This window comes from Oncorhynchus masou, chromosome 9 (genome assembly GCF_036934945.1).
Source record: "Oncorhynchus masou masou isolate Uvic2021 chromosome 9, UVic_Omas_1.1, whole genome shotgun sequence".
NCBI classification, from domain to species: domain Eukaryota; kingdom Metazoa; phylum Chordata; class Actinopteri; order Salmoniformes; family Salmonidae; genus Oncorhynchus; species Oncorhynchus masou.
In genome coordinates this window covers 52,418,669-52,439,872 of record NC_088220.1, presented here as the reverse complement: position 1 = coordinate 52,439,872, position 21,204 = coordinate 52,418,669, and the positions used below count along the sequence as shown (strand labels likewise).

The 21,204-nt window shown below is 45.9% G+C and overlaps 1 protein-coding gene across 3 annotated transcripts in view; it reads right to left on the bottom strand.

Annotated features, from left to right (window-relative positions):
- Positions 1-2,732: 2,732 nt before the first annotated feature.
- The window catches only part of LOC135546170 (tumor necrosis factor alpha-induced protein 2-like), a 34,101-nt gene continuing 15,629 nt past the window's right edge, over positions 2,733-21,204 (bottom strand). For 2 of the 3 annotated variants that reach the window (XM_064974368.1, XM_064974367.1), the window contains exons 4-13: positions 14,200-14,875; positions 13,735-13,849; positions 12,968-13,078; positions 12,301-12,401; positions 11,740-11,853; positions 11,178-11,313; positions 10,055-10,177; positions 9,661-9,816; positions 8,581-8,702; positions 2,733-4,302 (exon numbers count right to left, since the gene is read on the bottom strand). In XM_064974368.1, the coding sequence (XP_064830440.1) occupies positions 4,020-4,302; positions 8,581-8,702; positions 9,661-9,816; positions 10,055-10,177; positions 11,178-11,313; positions 11,740-11,853; positions 12,301-12,401; positions 12,968-13,078; positions 13,735-13,849; positions 14,200-14,875 (1,937 nt within the window). In that variant the 3' untranslated portion in view covers positions 2,733-4,019. The other variant, XM_064974369.1, reaches the window with a different exon arrangement.

Genomic DNA, 21,204 nt, shown 5'->3' with positions numbered 1-21,204 from the left:
CACAAGTCTGGTTCATCCTTGGGAGCATTTTCCAAATGCCTGAAGGTACCACGTTCATCTGTACAAACAATAGTATGCAAGAATAAACACCATGGGACCACGCAGCCGTCATACCGTTCAGGAAGGAGATGCGTTCTGTCTCCTAGAGATGAACATACTTTGGTGCGAAAAGTGCAAATCAATCCCAGAACAACAGCAAAGGACCTTGTGAAGATGCTGGAGGAAACAGGTACAAAAGTATCTATATCCACAGTAAAACGAGTCCTATATCATCATAACCTGAAAGGCAGCTCAGTAAGGAAGAAGCCACTGCTCCAAAACAGCCATAAAAAATGCCAGACTACGGTTTGCAACTGCACATGGGGACAAAGATTGTGCTTTTTGGGGAAATGTCCTCTTGTCTGATGAAACAAAAATAGAACTGTTTGGCCATAACCATCGTTATGTTTGGAGGAAAAAGAGGGAGGCTTGCAAGCCGAAGAATACCATCCCAACCGTGAAGCACGGGGATGACAGCATCATGTTGTGGGGGTGCTTTGCAGGAGAGATTGGTGCAGGAGGGACTGGTGCACTTCACAAAATAGATGGCATCATGAGGCAGGAAAATTGTCTGGATATATTGAAGCAACATCTCAAGACATCAGTCAGGAAGTTGAAGCTTGGTCGCAAATGGGTCTTCCAAATAGACAATGTCCCCATGCATACTTCCAAAGTTGTGGTAAAATGGCTTAAGGACAACAAAGTCAAGGTATTGGAGTGGCCATCACAAAGCGCTGAAATCAATCCTATAGACGATTTGTGGGCAGAACTGAAAAAGCGTGTGTGAGCAAGGAGGCATACAAACCTGACTCAGTTACACCAGCTCTGTCAGGAAGAATGGGCCAAAATTCACCCAACTTATTGTGGGAAGCTTGTGGAAGGCTACAAAACATAAAGCAAAATCTACAATGGAATGGTTCAAAAATAAACATATCCAGGTGTTAGAATGGCCAAGTCAAAGTCCAGACCTGAATCCAATCGAGAATCTGTGGAAAGAACTGAAAACTGCTGTTCACAAATGCTCTCCATCCAACCTCACTGAGCTCGAGCTGTTTTGCAAGGAGGAATGGGAAAAAATTTCAGTCTCTCGATGTGCAAAACTGGTAGAGACATACCCCTAGCGACTTACAGCTGTAATCGCAGCAAAAGGTGGCGCTACAAAGTATTAACTTAAGGGGGCTGAATAATTTTGCACGCCCAATTTTTCAGTTTTTGATTTGTTAAAAAAGTTTGAAATATCCAATAAATGTCGTTCCACTTCATGATTGTGTCCCACTTGTTGTTGATTCTTCACAAAAAATACAGTTTTATATCTTTATGTTTGAAGCCTGAAATGTGGCAAAAGGTCGCAAAGTTCAAGGGGGCCGAATACTTTCGCAAGGCACTGTACATAGGCGTACAGAGGCCCATTATCAGCAACCATCACTCCTGTCTTCCAATTGCACGTTGTGTTAGCTAATCCAAGTTGATCATTTTAAAAGGCTAATTGATCATTAGAAAACCCTTTTGCAAGTATGTTAGCACAGCTGAAAACGGTTGTTCTGAGTATTGAAGCAATAAAACTGGTCTTCTTTAGACTCGTTGAGTTTATGGTGCATCAGCATTTGTGGGTTCGATTACAGGCTCAAAATGGCCAGAAACAAAGAACTTTCATCTGAAACCAGTCAGTCTATTCTTGTTCTGAAAAATGAAGGCTAATCCATGCAAGAAATTGCCAAGAAACTGAAGATAGAAGACCAGCATCCCAGAGTCGCCTCTTCACTGTTGACATTGAGACTGGTGTTTTGTGGGTACTACTTAATGAAGCTGCCAGTTGAGGACTTGTGAGGCGTCTGTTTCTCAAACTAGACACTGTAATGTACTTGTAATCTTGCTCAGTTGTGCACCGGGGCCTCCCACTCCTCTTTCTATTCTGGTTAGAGACAGTTTGCGCTGTTCTGTGAAGGGAGTAGTACACAGCATTGTACAAGATCTTCAGTTTCTTGGCAATTTCTCACATGGAATAGCCTTAATTTCTCAGACTCTTATGGTTGTTGTTTTTGTTGTTGTGGTAAATTACTGTTATCTTACATGAAAGTGTAAAAGAAAAGATTATTGGGAAAAAACGACTCCAGGAAGTTTTCCCACTGAGTGGTGTACATTTGGCTCAACTAAACATATTAGTTTTCAACCTAGTTGGACAACAGCAAAACTATGTTTACTGAAAAATAAGCTTATATGTAAGCATTATTAGAAGTCCTATACTCCTGAACTGAACCAATCACTTTTTCCACATTGCCCAAATACACAACCTACCCCAATGCACCCGCCCTGCTGTTTTCCTTCAGAAACCAAGCTTGTGTCTTGTCTCTCTAACATCCCTGAGTAATGAGAGAGGGACTCTTTGCCAAGACGCTTTGGGTGGATGGGTGGAAAACAAAACAGAAAGAAATAGCATTGTAAAACACAAATAGATGTAGACCTACACACAACAGTTGTGCTGTAGCTTTGTGACCCTGTAGTTAGGGGCCAGAATACAGCCACTCCATCCAGACAGCGCATGGTAAGATCTGTTTGTGAACCTTGTTTTCCATTCAGGTTGGTTACCCAGGAGTTGTTACCTCAGCTCTGTCACGGAAAATGTTACATGATGATTTAGGAGTGAGGTCCCATCAATATCCCATCGTTAATGTTAATTTAAAACAAAGCCAAAATATTTTCTCTGTTGTCGTTTATTCTCATTTAATTAGATGATTTATGTACGATTTCAAAGCAGATAGATTATTACATCCAGCTGTTCAATTATGGAACATCAGGTGAACAGATGAAACGTTTTAAATCAGTGTGTGACCAAAAAACAACTGAAGTTTCAGTCCAAAATGTCTGCTTGTTGATTTAAAAAAAAAAAAAAATGCAGATTTTTTATTTTTTATTAAAAAGTGCAAGTATCAGTCAAATTATCTGAGGATTAAAATATTTGTTATCAACAATCATGAAGAATAGTAATTATTCATTGTTTAATTTACATAGGTAAAAGTACACATCTGAAAATAATCTTTATCTTCATCTTCAATGATGGCTGTCAAATTATTTTAGTCAGGGTCTCAGCATTTGACAAAACCCGGAGAAAACACAAGCTTGGAATGATCATACATTAATTAGACTGGGATTTACAGTTTGACATTGATTACAAGCAGCCATAATAAATAAGTTCATTGGTTGGTACATAAATAGGCAGTTATGATTTCATCCACTCACACAGGCTTCAATCATCTCTTGAGTTGCTCAACATACATTACCCCATATACTGTATATCACAAAATGAAAATAAACTATGAATCATTATTTTAAATACAATGAAAATCACCACAAAGATGACAGATAATAAAAATGGTGTAGTACCTTAGATCAAACTTTTATCATGTGCAACTACAAAACGGAGTCCAACCTTACCCATATCAATGTCAGCACGTTATGGGATTGTGTGTGACATTTTGATATATTCCAAACACTGCTCTTGATCAGTAGAACTGATTTAAACCATAGTTCCTATCTAACCCTCATAGTCACCTAGGTGCAGTATTAAGAATCTTGTCCAATAGGTTGCTTGTGTCTCTTTCCACTGCCCTTTGTCAAAAGGAGTCAATACCAACAACCCACAGGGATTCAAGTCCAAAAGTCCTCTTAAATGGGTATTTTAATATTTTTTCTCCATATGGTTGCACTTATGAAATCTCTTTCCCAGTCTCGCAAGGACTAGGCATATCGCTCACAATGGAAACAGTCATCACACTTTCTTTATCAAGGTGGCTGTGAAGGGTGAAAGGTCACAACATGGCTATTCTTTCCTTGTGTTGTTCCACTTCCTCAATGTGTTGTGCCGTCCGCCCCTGGTATCGCCACCATGTGCAGAACTTGACAACGAGCTCCATTGTGACTTGCTATTGAAATGCTGTCTGTCTGCTTGAGTCATCAGAACGTTTCCAGAGCAGTTAGGGCCGTTAGACCATGTCGTCGTACGCCTCTCTGACCGGGGCTCGCTTGGTACGCCGCCGTCTCAGGCTGGAGAAGCAGGAGGAGGCGGTGAGGGCGATACGGCTCAGGCCCAAGTTCAGGCAGTGCACCTCGGATGTGACGGGCACCTCGGAGAAGAGGGCGCGGTCGCGGGACAGCCGTGTCAGGGTGTCACTGTTCTCAATGTCCTTCACAATGTTCAGGATCTCCTGCCGCTCCGTCTGCCGAGTCATCCCACGGATATTCAAGATGGCCGACACATGTTTCTTCCTGCAAACAGAGGAGGAGAAAGAGGGCTTAGTCGAGTTCACACTAATACAAATCGACATGGAACAAAGTTGTCATATAGGCCACATCTAGCACATAAAGCCTTGATTGAGTTGATTTGAAAAGAGTGTATCTTGCATCACTGCAATGGCCGAGTCAACCATCACAAGGACATGATATGGGTTGGAATAAAGAGAATCATCAAAATACTGAGAAGGCAGTCAGCCCTGAGGCAAGTCACTAAGGAACAGTTAGACAAAATAGTTAGCAAAATACAGTTAGTTAGAGAACGTTCCCAAATGGTTACATGCAAACACAATTAGTAAAACATCTGTCCCTGTTTTAGGGTGCCTGACTGGCCTCTGATTTGACACCTTGGCCTATGGAAATCTCCCTGCGGGCAAGTACGAGCGGCTCTGAAGCCACTTCCTCTCTGTTGCGACTTCCACTTCCTCTCTGTTGGGCTGAGCAGCAGCACAAGGCTGAATGACAAGCAGCCATAAACACTAACAGCAGCCCTATCCCTGGGACGGTAGTAACTCCACCTTACCTGACACCCTAGACCCACACCAATTTGCATACCGCCCCAACAGATCCATGGATTACGCAATCGCCATTGTATTAAACACTGCCCTATCCTACCTGGACAAGAGGAATACCTATGTAAGAATGATGTTCATTAACTACAGCTCAGCCTTCTACAGCTCAACACCAGAGTGCCCTCTAAGCTCAACACTAAGCATGGGGTCCTGGGTCTGAACCCCGCCCTGTGCAACTGGATCCTGGACTTCATGACGGGCCGCCCCCATGTGGTGAAGGTAGGCAACAACCCCTCCGCTACGCCGATCCTCAACACGGGGGCCCCACAAGGGTGAGTGTTCAGCCCTTCCTGTACTCCCTGTTCACCCATGACTGTGTGGCCATGCACGTCTCCAAGTCAACCATCAAGTTTGCAGACGACACAAAAGTGGTGAGCCTGATTGCCAACAACGACAAGACAGCCTACAGGGAGGAGATGAGGGCCCTGGCGGTGTGATGCCAGGAAAATAACCCTTCCCTCAACACCAACAAAACAAAGGAGCTAATTATGGACACCGTCCGCAACCACAGGATTCTCCAGAGGGTGACACGGTCAGCCCAACTCATCACCGGAGGCACACTGGCTGCCTTCCAGGACATCTACAGCACCAGCTGTCACAGGTAGGCCAAGAAGATCAACAAGGACCTCAGCCACCCGAGTCATGGCCTGTTCACCCCCGCTACCATCTAGAAAGAGGAGACAGTACAGGTGCTTCAAAGCTGGGACCGAGAGACAGAAAAACAGCTTCTATCTCCAGGCCATCGGACTGTTAAATAGTCACCACTAGCCGGCCTCCGCCCAGTACCCTGCCTTGAACTTTAGTCACTGTTACTAGCCGGCAACCACCCGGTACTCAACCCTGCATGTGAGAGACTGCTGCCCTATGTACATAGTCTTTGAACACTGGTCACTTTAATAATATTTTCATACTGTTTTACCCACTTCATACAGTGCCTTGTGAAAGTATTCGGCCCCCTTGAACTTTGCGACCTTTTGCCACCTTTCAGGCTTCAAACATAAAGATATAAAACTGTATTTTTTTGTGAAGAATCAACAACAAGTGGGACACAATCATGAAGTGGAACGACATTTATTGGATATTTCAAACTTTTTTAACAAATCAAAAACTGAAAAATTGGGCGTGCAAAATTATTCAGCTCCCTTAAGTTAATACTTTGTAGCGCCACCTTTTGCTGCGATTACAGCTGTAAGTCGCTAGGGGTATGTCTCTATCAGTTTTGCACATCGAGAGACTGAAATTTTTTCCCATTCCTCCTTGCAAAACAGCTCGAGCTCAGTGAGGTTGGATGGAGAGCATTTGTGAACAGCAGTTTTCAGTTCTTTCCACAGATTCTCGATTGGATTCAGGTCTGGACTTTGACTTGGCCATTCTAACACCTGGATATGTTTATTTTTGAACCATTCCATTGTAGATTTTGCTTTATGTTTTGTATCATTGTCTTGTTGGAAGACAAATCTTCATCCCAGTCTCAGGTCTTTTGCAGACTCCATTAGGTTTTCTTCCAGAATGGTCCTGTATTTGGCTCCATCCATCTTCCCATCAATTTTAACCATCTTCCCTGTCCCTGCTGAAGAAAAGCAGGCCCAAACCATGATGCTGCCACCACCATGTTTGACAGTGGGGATAGTGTGTTCAAGGTGATGAGCTGTGTTGCTTTTACGCCAAACATAACGTTTTGCATTGTTGCCAAAAAGTTCAATTTTGATTTCATCTGACCAGAGCACCTTCTTCCACATGTTTGGTGTGTCTCCCAGGTGGCTTGTGGCAAACTTTAAACACCACTTTTTATGGATATCTTTAAGAAATGGCTTTCTTCTTGCCACTCTTCCATAAAGGCCAGATTTGTGCAATATACGACTGATTGTTGTCCTATGGACAGAGTCTGCCACCTCAGCTGTAGATCTCTGCAGTTCATCCAGAGTGATCATGGGCCTCTTGGCTGCATCTCTGATCAGTCTTCTCCTTGTATGAGTTGAAAGTTTAGAGGGATGGCCAGGTCTTGGTAGATTTGCAGTGGTCTGATACTCCTTCCAGTTCAATATTATCGCTTGCACAGTGCTCCTTGGGATGTTTAAAGCTTGGGAAATCTTTTTGTATCCAAATCCGGCTTTAAACGTCTTCACAACAGTATCTCGGACCTGCCTGGTGTGTTCCTTGTTCTTCATGATGCTCTCTGCGCTTTTAACGGACCTCTGAGACTATCACAGTGCAAGTGCATTTATACGGAGACTTGATTACACACAGGTGGATTGTATTTATCATCATTAGTCATTTAGGTCAACATTGGATCATTCAGAGATCCTCACTGAACTTCTGGAGAGGGTTTGCTGCACTGAAAGTAAAGGGGCTGAATAATTTTGCACGCCCAATTTTTCAGTTTTTGATTTGTTAAAAAAGTTTGAAATATCCAATAAATGTCGTTCCACTTCATGATTGTGTCCCACTTGTTGTTGATTCTTCACAAAAAAATACAGTTTTATATCTTTATGTTTGAAGCCTGAAATGTGGCAAAAGGTCGCAAAGTTCAAGGGGGCCGAATACTTTCGCAAGGCACTGTATGTATATAGTGTATTCTAGGGTCATCCTATATAACTACTGCTGTACACACCTTTCCTATTCATATACTGTCCATACTGTCTACAAACACTATCCTATACATATATATTTATATTCCGGACTCAGACACTGCTCGTTCTAATATTTATGAATTCCTTTTTTCTTTAAAAAAGTGATTTGCGTGCGTTGTTTTTAATCGTTAGGTATGACTGCACTGTTGAAGCTGGGAACACAAGCATTTCACTACACCCGCGATAGCATCTGCAAAACATGTGTATGTGACCAATAACATGGATTTGATTTTGATGATGGAGCCCAAACTCACTTCCCACCGCGACCAGTGACTATCACCAAAACAAATACGTAGATAAAGTGGTGGGCAGCTTAGCTTCCAGGAAACCTTATTTTTCTGTTCGCTACTACGGAGGATTAACGAGCAGTTCCATGCAAACAGGTGATAGATTGCAATTGGTATTTGGAGCAAATTATGCCATGAAACCAACTAGGGTATTATTGTACATAGGCTCTGAAGGGTCAATGCCCTGCACAGTTGCAAGCATCAGGTGTGTACTTTACAGAGGGATTTGTCATACTTGATGCAATTTGTCAAGGATTGTACGGTATAGTTTCTGTCAACGGTTAGCATTCTCCAGATTCAAGTCAAGATTCCAAACAATACATGCGAGTCTGTTATGAGTTACGGATGGAGACAAATCTTAATTTAGAGAAAAGATTCCATTGAGGACTGCCTGCCCACGCCAGGTTGTGCTACACAGCTACCATGTCACCCCTGGGCAGGAAGTACGTGTTTTGCTTTGTTTTCGCCCAGGACCCGAGACGGACAAACGGACAAGACCCCCCCCCCCCCCCCCCACCCTTTAATGTGTGCCAGCGACGGCCAACAGCTCCCCATAAAAATAAGGAAACGACTCAGCTCTTGTTTGCTTTTAACAAGCCCCCATTTTCCATCCATAATTAATGCAGAACAGTAGCCATGTTTGCTTTTGGGGTGTTTCAGTCCACCTGAGCTTTTGGAAATGTTGACGCTCATGTGGCTCGATGGAAGCCCTGAAAATATGTCTGTCATTCTGCATAGATGATCGCTGCCTCCCGTGCTCCTTACCGAATGTCTGGGAACTCCCTCACCAGGACCCCCACCTCCATTTGGATGGAGGGGATGTCTTCCAGGAGGATGATCTCAGAGAGGTGTGGGATAGCACTGTCCAGCCAGGAGGAGGGAGATTCCTAAATGGGGAGAGAGAGAGAGAGGGGTGATCAGGACAGATCCTCTAAACAGCACAAATTAGGATACAACTGTCTAAACAGGGCAATTCATGTTCAACTAGTTCTGCAGCGGCATGACAGGTCAACAGGCTATTCTCCGACTCAATGCCTTTGAATCTACTACCTTGGCAACGGCTCAAACCCAGAACTAGATGAAGTGATTTCAAGCCTTAATGGTTACAACTAGATTGGTGATGTTCACACATTTGTTTGACCGGAGGGAACCATCCAATAACATAGACCCAAAACACCAAAGGTTAGAAGTACAGCGACAGTATTCTTCGTGCAAACTCAATCACCTGAGCATCAAAGTGACCCTGTTATTCTGAGAGGACTAAACCGTGTGGTCGACCAGAGGTTCATTCTGGTCCTCCACTCAACCCCAAAGGCTTGTCAGGGCTTCTAAGGCCCAGGGCAGGATGCCAGACCACTCGTCTGTAAACAACGCTATCCTGTTGTCCGGAGAGGTGACAAATGGATGTTTTATCTGGAGAAAGGGGCGGACGCCACAGAGGGAAGGATAGGGAGTGGGCTGGGGTGAAGGTTGAGGTGATTGCCCCCTTGTGCAAACGGCCTGCCTGGTCATCCATCTCTATCTAGGTTACAGTAGCCATTCTTTTTTCTCTTTTTTCTTTTTAACCCCTCTTCCGAGGTCAAATATGATTTATTTATTTTTTCTTCACGTCTCCTTTGTTTGAACTCATCCGGAGTTGTTTCAGTAACTCTCACAGACAGGTCGCATACCAGTCAAAGGTGATTAATGAGCACACACTCATGAGTGCAAGCAAACACACACACACACACACACACACATACACACATGCACACGCCACACTCTGTTCGTTGCGTCATGTCACAGGCAGCATGTTGATCCGACTACGGTCTTCTAGTGTACCATAGTTGTTCTAGAATGACTCACCAGATCTTTGAAGAGCACTTTGACCTGCTTGCCCTCGTCACGCAGTCGTCCAGCCATCCTCTTCCTCATTCTGAGTGACGTGCAGATGATCCTCCCCCTCATGAGGGAGCGCAGGTATTCCATCAGAACCCGTCTATGCACCTCTCCCACCAGGACCTGGGAGAATGAGGGAAAGATTGATTGATTCATTCTATCAGCCAATTATCCATTCAGTCAATCAATAAAAATAAAAAAACAGTTTTCTCCTGAACATTCACTGTTTTTTTTTGTTGCTTAGAATTAAAACCAATCAAATATCTTTGAGTTATTAGTGCACATTGTGACATTGTGCCAGAGGACCTTAGCGCCTCCCCATGTCTACATGGCTCTTACTTGCTGTGTCTCTGACATGTACCTGATAGGGTGGGCTGTCCATCCTGCGGAACTTCTTGAAGTGTTCCTTAATATGGGACTCGATTTGCTCATAGGTCTCTGTGTTGTTCAGCCACTTCCTCTTCACCAGCTTCTCAAAGAAGGGCTAAATATGGCCAGGAGAGGGAAAATGTGAGGGAGCAAGAGAGAGAGACAGGAAAATGGTGAGAGAATGAAGAAGACTAGGAAGCGAGGGAGCCAGAGAGATGTGGATGTGGCACCTGAGTCAGATCCGTGTTTTATCGCTAACTGAGTCACCCGACTGGGTTTGTGTCTTCCTATGAGGATGTGTGGGCCATTTAGACCAATAATTTCACAGATTGTGACTTCCTACCCAACGACAACAGCATAAAAAGCCCCAGCTCGGACAACTGTGCCCCTGGAAGACTGGCACTGCCCGTCTCTATGGCGGCTACTGAAGAGGAGCGGAACTGCATTGCCTGCCAGTAACTATGTGGCATGCTGCCAATCTAATCTTATTTAACCATGTTTGTCACATTGGAGGGGCTATTTTAGGGCCTCATTTCTTCAGCACATCCCTGAGAACTTTGAGGGCAAACCATGTGGAGAACACTGATAAGATGTGCTATATATTCTGGGACACATGGCAGACTGAGGGACGCTTGAGGGTGTGTGTGTGTGTGTGTGCGTGTCTGTGTGTGTGTGTGTGTTTTTACTATGTGTGCGTGTGTGTTTACATTTTCTTGTACTTGTGAGTACCAGAAGTCATCATCAGAATAGTAAACCAACTAAAATTCTGAGAAGTGAGGACAGTCCTCACTTGTAAAAAAGGCTATTTTAGGTTTAGGGGTTAGGTTTAGGATATATGGTTCGGGGTTAAAGTTAGGGTAAGGGTTAGGTTGAGGTTTAGGGACAATATGATTTTGAATGGGAATCAATTGTTGGTTCCCAAAAAGTACACACAAGTATAGTAAGACATAGCAGTGTATGTGTGTGAGGTTGTTTACATGTTGTGTTAGAAAGCTGTGACCATGGGTGTGTTTAGGAATCCTATGTGTGTGTGTTTACGTGTGTGTGTGTGTGTGTGTGTGTGTGTGTGTGTGTGTGTGTGTGTGTGTGTGTGTGTGTGTGTTAAGAACACTCACCTTTATGCGCTCATACAGTCTGTCACTCAGCACCTTCACTCCCTGGTTGACTATTCTGTCCAGGGAAGTGTTTGCTCGCCTGGCTGAGTCCTCACTGATGGCAGGGTCACACTGCACACAGCGCTGGACAAAACCCCTGCACACACACAGGCACAGCTGACTAATGAATACATTTATATGATTTATGCATGTTTTAAGGAATATTCCGAAAACACATCAAGGCAGTTTTTGCTCTGTACTTGAAAACTTGAATGCTAACATGTACCATTTTGGGGAATTGTTTTTGAGTATAGTATTTAAAGGGAAACTCCACCCAAAAACAATATTTTGGTATAAATGTCATTAGTCCATTGTGGCCCTAAAATGTTCTGCATGTCAGCAATCGAGTCTTCAAGATAAATACAGAAATACAGCTGGTATGATGCATTTTGCATCATATTGGCTGCAAAACAAATACCAAAATATATTTTTGGGGGTGGAATTTCCATTTAAGGCGTTATTGGGGAAGTGGACCGACTGTAATACAATGCAGGCTAGCCTACTACTGCTACAACAGTCCTACCTGAAAGGGGGACAGCAGTTGACCAGGGCGATGGTCTTGGAGATATACCCATCCTCGTTATCCCCAACCATGTTGACCAGACACTCGTGGAACATCTCCACTTTCCTTTGGAAGCTGGAAGTTAAGCAGTTTTAACAGTATTAGAATGTCTCATAGAGATGTTCCTTTCCATATTCCAGTTGAACTGGTTGGTTCCAGTTGATATATTCTAGCATCATTGCAAAATAAAATGCAGTGGGCAGTGAGACAACTATAGGTGTGGCCCTGTGTAATACTCTTTTCATTCTAAGAATGATGACAGTGACTTTGTTCTAGGCCTTATTATGTAATAATAATTGTGCAGTGTGTTCTTAGCCTTATTAGGTTGTAATATGTAATGATACAGTGTGCTCTAGACCTTATTATGTAATATGTAATGATACAGTGTGCTCTAGGCCTTATTATGTCATATGTAATGATACAGTGTGCTTTAGACCTTATTATGTAATATGTAATGAGACAGTGTGTTTTAGGACTACTACAGTGTGTAACATGTCATTCTGCAGTGTGTGGTCCTCTCACCTGTACAGGAAGTCGGCCAGACCATTCAGACTGCACTGAGCCACAAGGGAACCTAGGTTTCTGTTAATGGCAGCTGACTGCTCGAGATCTACCTGCAGCCTCTACACACACACACACACACACACACACACACACACACACACACACACACACACACACACACACACACACACACACACACACACACACACACACACACACACACACACACACACACACACACACATACCAGATGTAATGTTGGCAAACGTGTATTATGTGTGAAATGCTATTTGACTCTTTCTTTTTTTCTTTTACTGCGTCTGTGTAGAAAGTGCTGGTACCAATCAAGGCCACTAGAGGCCAGTGAAGGGACTCTAACACAGTGAGCTGTGATGGAGTTCTAAGGGAAGTGTCTGTATTGACTTTGGCGGCTGCTTGAGGAATGTTTCCTCTGCTCCACCAGATGGATGAGCTTATCCTCAAAATACGAAGTGACCACATTTAGCGTGCAATACAAAACCATCATGACCGGCCTCATCAAAATCAAGAGAAGAAATCAACTACTTACGTAATCTCCTGATATCTATCCCTTTGTGTGTGTGTGTGTGTGTGTGTGTGTGTGTGTGTGTGTGTGTGTGTGTGTGTGTGTGTGTGTGTGTGTGTGTGTGTGTGTGCGCGCACTTACCTGGATGACGGTGCGAGCCAGCGTGATCTGATACTCCTCGATGTGCAGCGTCTCCATCCAACGCTTCTCCTCCTCGTCCAGCACCTGAGACAGCTCCGTGGTCACCTTCTCCTGGAACGCAACCAGACCGCGTGGTCAGACACAACTCCGCCATGCACTGAACCACTGTGAGCTCTGCAGCCGCAAAGCATCAAAATATTCCCAACAGATGCCGTCAAGACATCAAGATGGAAACAGGCGTAGAATCACAGATAATACTGTAAATCTGGCTTCATTTGTTCTGATCAAGATCCCCTTTGTAAACATCCCCTTATATTTTAGGTGAAGGTTTCCTCTCATTGGTGGGTGAACCCGCAGGGGCATGATTGATTGCCAGCCCACAGGCCGCGCTGCCAATAAACTCAGTGCTCTTATTCCTCTGCAGGATTTACTTGTGGACTACTATTATGTCTACATACATGGGCCATGGGCCCTGGAACTCCAACAGTGAACAGAGTACACACACAACATTGCTCTAGCCTACCTGGACTTGACTTGCAAGTGAGTTGCGTAATGACCTGAGCTAAATGGCCTGTTGTCTGGCTTCCATTGTGTGTTGTCCGTCGTAGACAGGAAAACCCACGAGCTGACCCTGAGACGGTGCACACTGATTGGCTGCACTGGTCAGAGTGATATCCCTCCCTTTAGGTGGACAGGAAGCACCATAGGAGCACCCTTTCGGGGCGCACCAAATGAGGAGGGGTGAGGGGTGGATGGTCGGCCCTTACCCTGACAGAGTTGAGACAGTCCAGCTCCAGTTTGTCCACAGTCTCCGAGGGCAACAATGGCCCCAGCTGGGACCTGTTGAAGGGCGTCGTCATGCTGACTGTTCCAAGGACGTCCCTGGAGCGATTACAGTAGGAGGCCAGAGTCAGTGGCATACCCATACAGTAACACTTAACTAATAAACGGCTGTTTAGCTACAGTATAATCAACAGTATTTATGCACAGTATTAAGTACAATAACATCACACCACCTTGTAACATGCTTTACCGTGAAAGCATAAAGTGAAATTAAACATTTCTGACAAGTTTGTGGTTCATGCAAGTTTGTTACAACCTGACATTTAGCTATATACTTTTGTTCCTTCCTTTGTTTGTAATGCAATTCTGCGTTCACAAGATGCAATGCACAGTTATTGAATGAACTATTCAATAGTCTACACTCAGTGGCCTTTAAGATGGACACCCACTTGTTATAGATGTTGTAGAGCCAGTCCAGCAGAGAGTAAATATCTGTGATCAGCAGCTGGTCGTCAGTGATGCTCTGCAGTCTGCGGGCCACCGCCTGGTGGTAGCTCTCTAGGTACACCTGGAAGGGTTCATACTCCTCTGGGTACACTGGCACCACGTTCCTCTTGGCCGCCCCCAGGTCCTCCACCACCCGGGTCCGCACCCTGTCCAGGTAGTCCGCCAGCTCCCCGCCCCGGGCCTCGTTCCTCTGGGGAAGGCTCCCGTTTGCTGCCTCCGCCACCGCCTCCTTCCACCGCTGCTTCAGCTGCCTGGGTCTGGGGCCTCCGGGGAGCGCCCCCTCACCCTGCGCCCAGTCCCGGTCCGCCTGCTCCTCCTGCTGCAGCACCTGCACCACCAGCCCCAGGTTGGGCCCCGCCGTGGGGGAGCGCAGCGACTCACGCACCACCGCCCACAGCTCCTTCTGCAGGGCTTCGTACAGCAGCTCCACGTCTTTGGCTTTGCGCCTGCCGCCGTCTTTGCTCCCGGGGCTGTTGAGGTCCTCTGGGACAGCACCGCCTGCTGGCGATGAGGGCAGGGTCGCTGCGGCCGCCTCGTTGCACTCCTGCTCCAGCTCCAGGATGTGTGTGTCAGCCAGGAACAGGTCTCTCTTAGTCACCAGCTGCAGAATTTCTAGAACTAAAGTAGAGAGGAGGAAAATGCGTGATACAACTCCACATAACGCATGATAAATCATGTATAGGCAATACAGCTGCATTAAGTCAGAAGGCAGAATGGAGACACCATCCTAATGGAAAGATCTGGGCTCTTGCACCCTCACCTGTCTATCTGCTATGCCACACAACACATGACCTAGTCAACTGGATCAAGTCCCATGTAAATCCAAGACCTACTCAAGTAAACATGACTATGCTTTGCTTTGAACGTGTTTACGAGCTACGTTTTTTTCGCGTCAAGCCAAAGGCTAAGCCAGGTTGTCACCTCCTGCACAGGTTTCCACATCAGGTCCTATCCACATCAGAGGCTCCAGGCCTGAGATACAGATGTTGTTTGTTCCCTTTTGGCATGTTGTTTTTGGGCAGATTGGACACGGTTGAACTGATCTCTCTGGAGGTGGGTTAGATTCATCTCTACTTCAGTTGCATACTTCAAAAGATCCCATCAGGGACATGTGGGTGCCAAACATAAAGCATCCTAGATTCCCACAGAATGTCAACTCACTTGTCCTCTCCTTAGACGCTTCTCTATCAGGTTGAGGTCTTTTATTCGGCTAGTATAGCTATGGAATTGTATATAATAAAAGTTCATTTTGCTTTGCATTAAAGTGGAGAAATTGTATTTCCTGTGGAACTCTACTTTGGCTTCAGAAAGTTCCCATAAGTGCATATAGACTTTTAGAGCCCAGCCTCACCCATTGAGGTGATCTCATCATCTCTTACTCTGATGTGGTGCGACAGAACGTTTTTAAATTAGTACTAAAACCAGTGATGAAGTCGGCCATTTCCTATTGAAGTCACCAGACACTCCCCTCTGACATCACCCCTCACCCTCTGGGAGGAGCAACACAGCCCGGTAAAAATCCATGAAGTCTGTTGGCCAACTATGGGATAAGATCAAGTAAAGGCATGTGCGCCCTCAGGTTTGTCCAGTTTTTGTTTTAATTTTTCAGATGTTAAATTAATGACTAAACTTAATTTTGAAGCCCACGTTTTATCACGAAATAATGATCAAAAAGATCTGTCAGCAGTATTTTGCAGAGGGGGGGGGGGGCGCTGACCAGGCAAAGAGTCCCCCCCCACACACCGCATATTCTCCCTCGTAAGTGGCTCCTTAAAAGGTGCACCACAGAGAAATGATTGATTCCTTCTTGATGAATAAATAAAATGCTAATGTTGTGTTGTTTCTCTGCAATACTAGCCACCAAGCAATTCTATGAAGTTTACATTGGACTCCCCAGTGGCACTGCGGTCTCCATCTCAGTGCTAGAGGCGTCACTACAGACCCTGGTTTTATTCCAGGCTGTATCACAACCGGCCGTGATTGGGAGCCCCATAGGGTGGCGCACAATTGGCCCAGCGTCGTCCGGGTTAGGGTTTGGCCGGGGTAAGCCGTCATTGTAAATTAGAATTAATAAGTAAAATAAAGGTTAAAGAAAAAAGAAATGACATTTGAGTCATTTAGTATACCCCCTTATCCAGAGCAACTTACAGTCAGTGCATTCATCTTAAGATAGCTCGGTGAGACCACATATAACAGTGGAAGTAAGTACATTTTTCCTCAATAAAGAAGTTCTCAGCAAAGTAGATCTGGGGGGTGTCTTATTTAAGATGGGTAGGGTCTTACTTGACATTTTCGTAAGATGGGAGCGGGGACTGTCCTAGCATCAGAGGTTCCACCATTGGGGTTCCAGGACAGAGACAAGCTTTGACTGGGCTGAGCGGGAGCTGATCTCCCGTAGTGGTGGGACGGCCAAGAGACCAGAGGCGACTGCATGGAGTTCTCGGGTTGGGATGTAAGGTTTGAGCATAGCCTGAAGGTAGGGAGGGGCAGTTCCCCTTGCTGCTCCGTAAGCAAGCCCCATGGTCTGGTCGTGGATGCGAGCTTTGACTGGAAGCCAGTGGAGAGTTGCGGAGGAGCGGGTGACTTGGGAAGGTTGAACGCCAGGCGGGCTGTGGCGTTCTGGATAAGTTGTAGGGGTTTGATAGCACATGCGGGGAGCCCAGGCAACAGAGAGTTGCAGTAATCCAGACGGGAGATGACACGTAACTGGATGAGGACCTGCGGCGCTTCCTGTGTTGGGAAAAGTCGTACTCTATGGATGTTGGAGAGCATGAACCTGCAGGGGCAGGTCACTGCTTTGATGTTTGCAGAGAACGACAGGGTGTTGTCCAGGGTCACGCCAAGATTACTTGCGCTCTGGGAGGGGGACACCGTAGAGCTGTCCACAGTGATGGAGAGGTCTTAGAGCTGGTAGGCATTCCCCGGGAGGCAGGGCAGCTCCGTCTTGTCGAGGTTGAGCTTGAAGTTGTGGACCGACACCCAAGCTGAGATGTCTGCCAAGCACACAGAGATTGTCACCCACATAGCAACGATAGGAGAGACCACGTGAGGATATGACAGAGCCGGGTGACTTAGTATAGAGAGAAAAGAGTACACTCTTAGAAAAAAGGGTTATTTGAAAGGCAAAAGGGTTCTACCTAGAATCTTTAACAACCTAAGAACCCTTTTTGGAAGGAAGGATTCTTTGATTATTCCTTGGAAGGCAAGAAGGGTACTTTGGAAGGCAAGAAGGGTTATACATAGAACCATAGCTGCACATCCTATTTTCCCAGGATGCTCTATTGCAGGGTGATTTTCAGAATTGTTTGTTTTAATATCTGTGTTTTTGCATATACATTGATCGGTTGAATCATTTTATGCAACACAGAGATAAACAGGCTAAACTAATCCAATCGGTTAGAAGTTGGGCTTATTGCACCCGTTACTGAGATGGTTGTTCCAGTTTAGATGATTGAGAATTCAATCTTCCCTACCCTGGCAGTCATTCTGAATGCAGGTTGCGGATGGTTAAAAGGTAACAGTGTTGGATATCCTAACTCTTCCTGGATTCCGAAAGGAATTGCACGTCACTTTGCAAGCCAGCTTAACTTGCAGGCATGATGTGGCCTGTAAACCAGGAGTGTCCTAACACAGCTGTGTTAGGGTATAACTAGGCCATCCAAAAAAGGCCTTATGATATATGCAAAGGGTTCTACCTAGCACCTAAAAGGGTTCCCCTATCGGGACAAACCCAATAACCCTTTATGGTTCTACTTAGCATGTCTTGGTGCAGACACAGATCCTCTCCACACCACCTGGTAGGAGCAGCCTGCCAGGTAGGATGCAATCCAAGAGTGTGCAGAGCCTGAGACGCCCAGCCCTGAGAGGGTGGAGAGGAGGACCTGACAGAGCCTGAGACGCCCAGCCCTGAGAGGGTGGAGAGGAGGACCTGACAGAGCCTGAGACGCCCAGCCCTGAGAGGGTGGAGAGGAGGACCTGACAGAGCCTGAGACGCCCAGCCCTGAGAGGGTGGAGAGGAGGACCTGACAGAGCCTGAGACGCCCAGCCCTGAGAGGGTGGAGAGGAGGACCTGACAGAGCCTGAGACGCCCAGCCCTGAGAGGGTGGAGAGGAGGACCTGACAGAGCCTGAGATGACCAGCCCTGAGAGGGTGGAGAGGAGGACCTGACAGAGCCTGAGACACCCAGCCCTGAGAGGGTGGAGAGGAGGACCTGATGATTCACGTTGTGGAAGGCAGCAGATATATCTATGAGGATGAGAACAGAGGAGAGAGAGTCAACTGCTTTGGCAGTGTGGAGAGCATCCGTAACACAGAGGGAAGCAGTCCCGGTTGAGTGACCAGTCTTGAAGCCTGACTGATAGTGAGAGAGTTGTCAGAGACAGCAGGCTCATGTGTTTTGGAAAGAAAAAGAGAAGGGGAAAGGGGGATACAACTGAATACAACTGAATACATTCAACCCAAAATGTGTTTTCCGCATTTAACCCAACCCCTCTGAATCAGAGAGGTGCGGGCGGGATAATGGTCTGTAGTTTTCTGACGTCAGAAGGGTCGAGAGTTGGTTTCATGAGGAGGGGAGAGACTCTGAAAAATGCTAAATTCTCCACCCATCCATCCTCACGTACTTCGTGACACCTCGAAAATAATGGGTGCATGACGTCCCTGAGACCAAGCCCTACTTAATGTCTTTGACTCAGTCCCTGGTTCTGCTGCCCTAATGTAATTGGCTAACATACTGTAAGGCTCCTGGAGTCCTTTTCACATGACCTCACTTACTGAAAGCAAATGCGAAATGAAACAGACTCATTTACATAGTTCATTCCAATAAACAGTCTTATGTGCTAAACAAACCATCATTTTACAGGAATACACCCGTTTAGGTGTTGATGGTTTTTCTAGAGCAGAGAGCTTTGAAATGCTCTTCATGCCTGGGCCCCATGATGGCATTTCAGACCAAAGTTCAGTCAGCGTTTATCGGATGGTGAAGTACACTTGTTGATTAACTTATTTTGGTTATGGGAGTTGGCTGGCAAAAGTGCCTCTCTCCGCATGGTGGGATCTGGTGGGTAACAAAAGCATAGCAGAGGTTCAAGAGAACATTAGGACAAATGGGGAACGATCTCCCATTCTAAGTTGCTCATTAACTGACCAATCCATAGATCAGCCATCAACAGTGTTCCCAGTACCTGAACGTGTTCCCAGTACCTGAAAGTGTTCCCAGTACCTGAAAGTGTTCCTAGTACCTGAAAGTGTTCCCAGGACCTGAAAGTGTTCCCAGTACCTGAAAGTGTTCCCAGTACCTGAGAGTGTTCCCAGTACCTGAAAGTGTTCCCAGTACCTGAAAGTGTTCCCAGTACCTGAAAGTGTTCCCAGTACCTGAAAGTGTTCCTAGTACCTGAAAGTGTTCCCAGTACCTGAAAGTGTTCCTAGTACCTGAAAGTGTTCCCAGTACCTGAAAGTGTTCCCAGTACCTGAAAGTGTTCCCAGTACCTGAAAGTGTTCCCAGTACCTGAAAGTGTTCCCAGTACCTGAAAGTGTTCCCAGTACCTGAAAGTGTTCCTCGTACCTGAAAAGGAATGGTGGATGGAGGAAGCTTTCCAATCACACCTGCAAAGCAATAATGCTAGCTGTATGCATATTTCAATGCAGACACATTTAAAGTTGCTAAGCTCTATACGCCAAGGAACACGTCAAAGTATATATTACCAGGTTTTACCGCAACAACAAACCACTCAGTTTTATGAAGGTGAGCTAGTTGTGGGCCCAAGCTCATGGAGTACGGTACAACTACACCTTTATAAATCCAGCCCTTACACCCAAAGCAGCTGACTACAGTTTGACATAAAAACATACATGCATTGAATGCTTGCTTGTGCAACATGCATGGAGTGCTATTGTGTAACAATAGTTTACACAAAAGAAAACTCAAAAGAGCTGTTTGCACATTCTGTGTGATAAGTGCAAGGGGGTAGGTAGGGTTTTTACAGTTTTCACAGTAATCACACAATGTGATTAGACGGGTCAGTGTAGTGAATCACTGTGGCCTAGAGTGTTTGGAGATGCTTGTCTCTGCATACCGCCCAGCCCAAGTGAGGTGACTGGGGCATGAGCATAGCACTGGGAGGAGAAGGTTAGCTATCTGATGAGAAGCAGGAGGAGTCAGCCATGTCTGTTTACTGTATATGCTAGTGAATGGGCTGCTGTGTGTCTCAGCATCAGGTGTCAAACTCAATAAGGCTCCCGATCTGCTTGCATAAGTCATTTGTGTCTCTGGACAGCCGGATAGCAATTCACATGCTGTTGTCCTGCACAGCCCAGCAGCATGGCAGGAAATGATGTAATTTCCTCCTCCTACATTTAATTGGCGTGGTGACTGAACACAACGACCCTTGGAAAAGGGGCAGGGAGGTGTGGGGCTGGGGCGGTGACATGACACCACTTTGGGGACTCTCTCTTATTGGCCATAAGAAGCACATTGAACCACTGCTATGGTGCGTCACAGATCAGCTGTGTAAATAACCGCCCCTCTTGCTCTGTTCGGGGAACCTCACGGCTTCCACTGCTGTGCTGAGTTGCCCGTTTTTTCTTCCTGTTCCCATAAAGGAACTAGAGGATGCGGGGGCGCGCCGCTGCCGGCCTATCGCCTTGCTCATCCTTCCCTGTCCCGCTTGAGGAAGAGAAGTGATGCCATGGCACCGCCCATACCCGTCCCCCCCAACATCACTCCATCATTTCCCAAGTTGCCTGCCAACGCAGCGGAAGGACATCAGCCAGGCACATCTCAGCCAGGCACAATTCAGCCAGGCACATCTCCCTTAAAGAGAGCGGGAGGTGGAAAAGGACTGTTCATCTTCCCTTGTGATAGGAAGACACCACGTCTTCCACATGATGGTAGTCTGCCCACAGACAGAGCATGGTGCGGCTGGTGACGACGCGTCACAGAGAGGGAG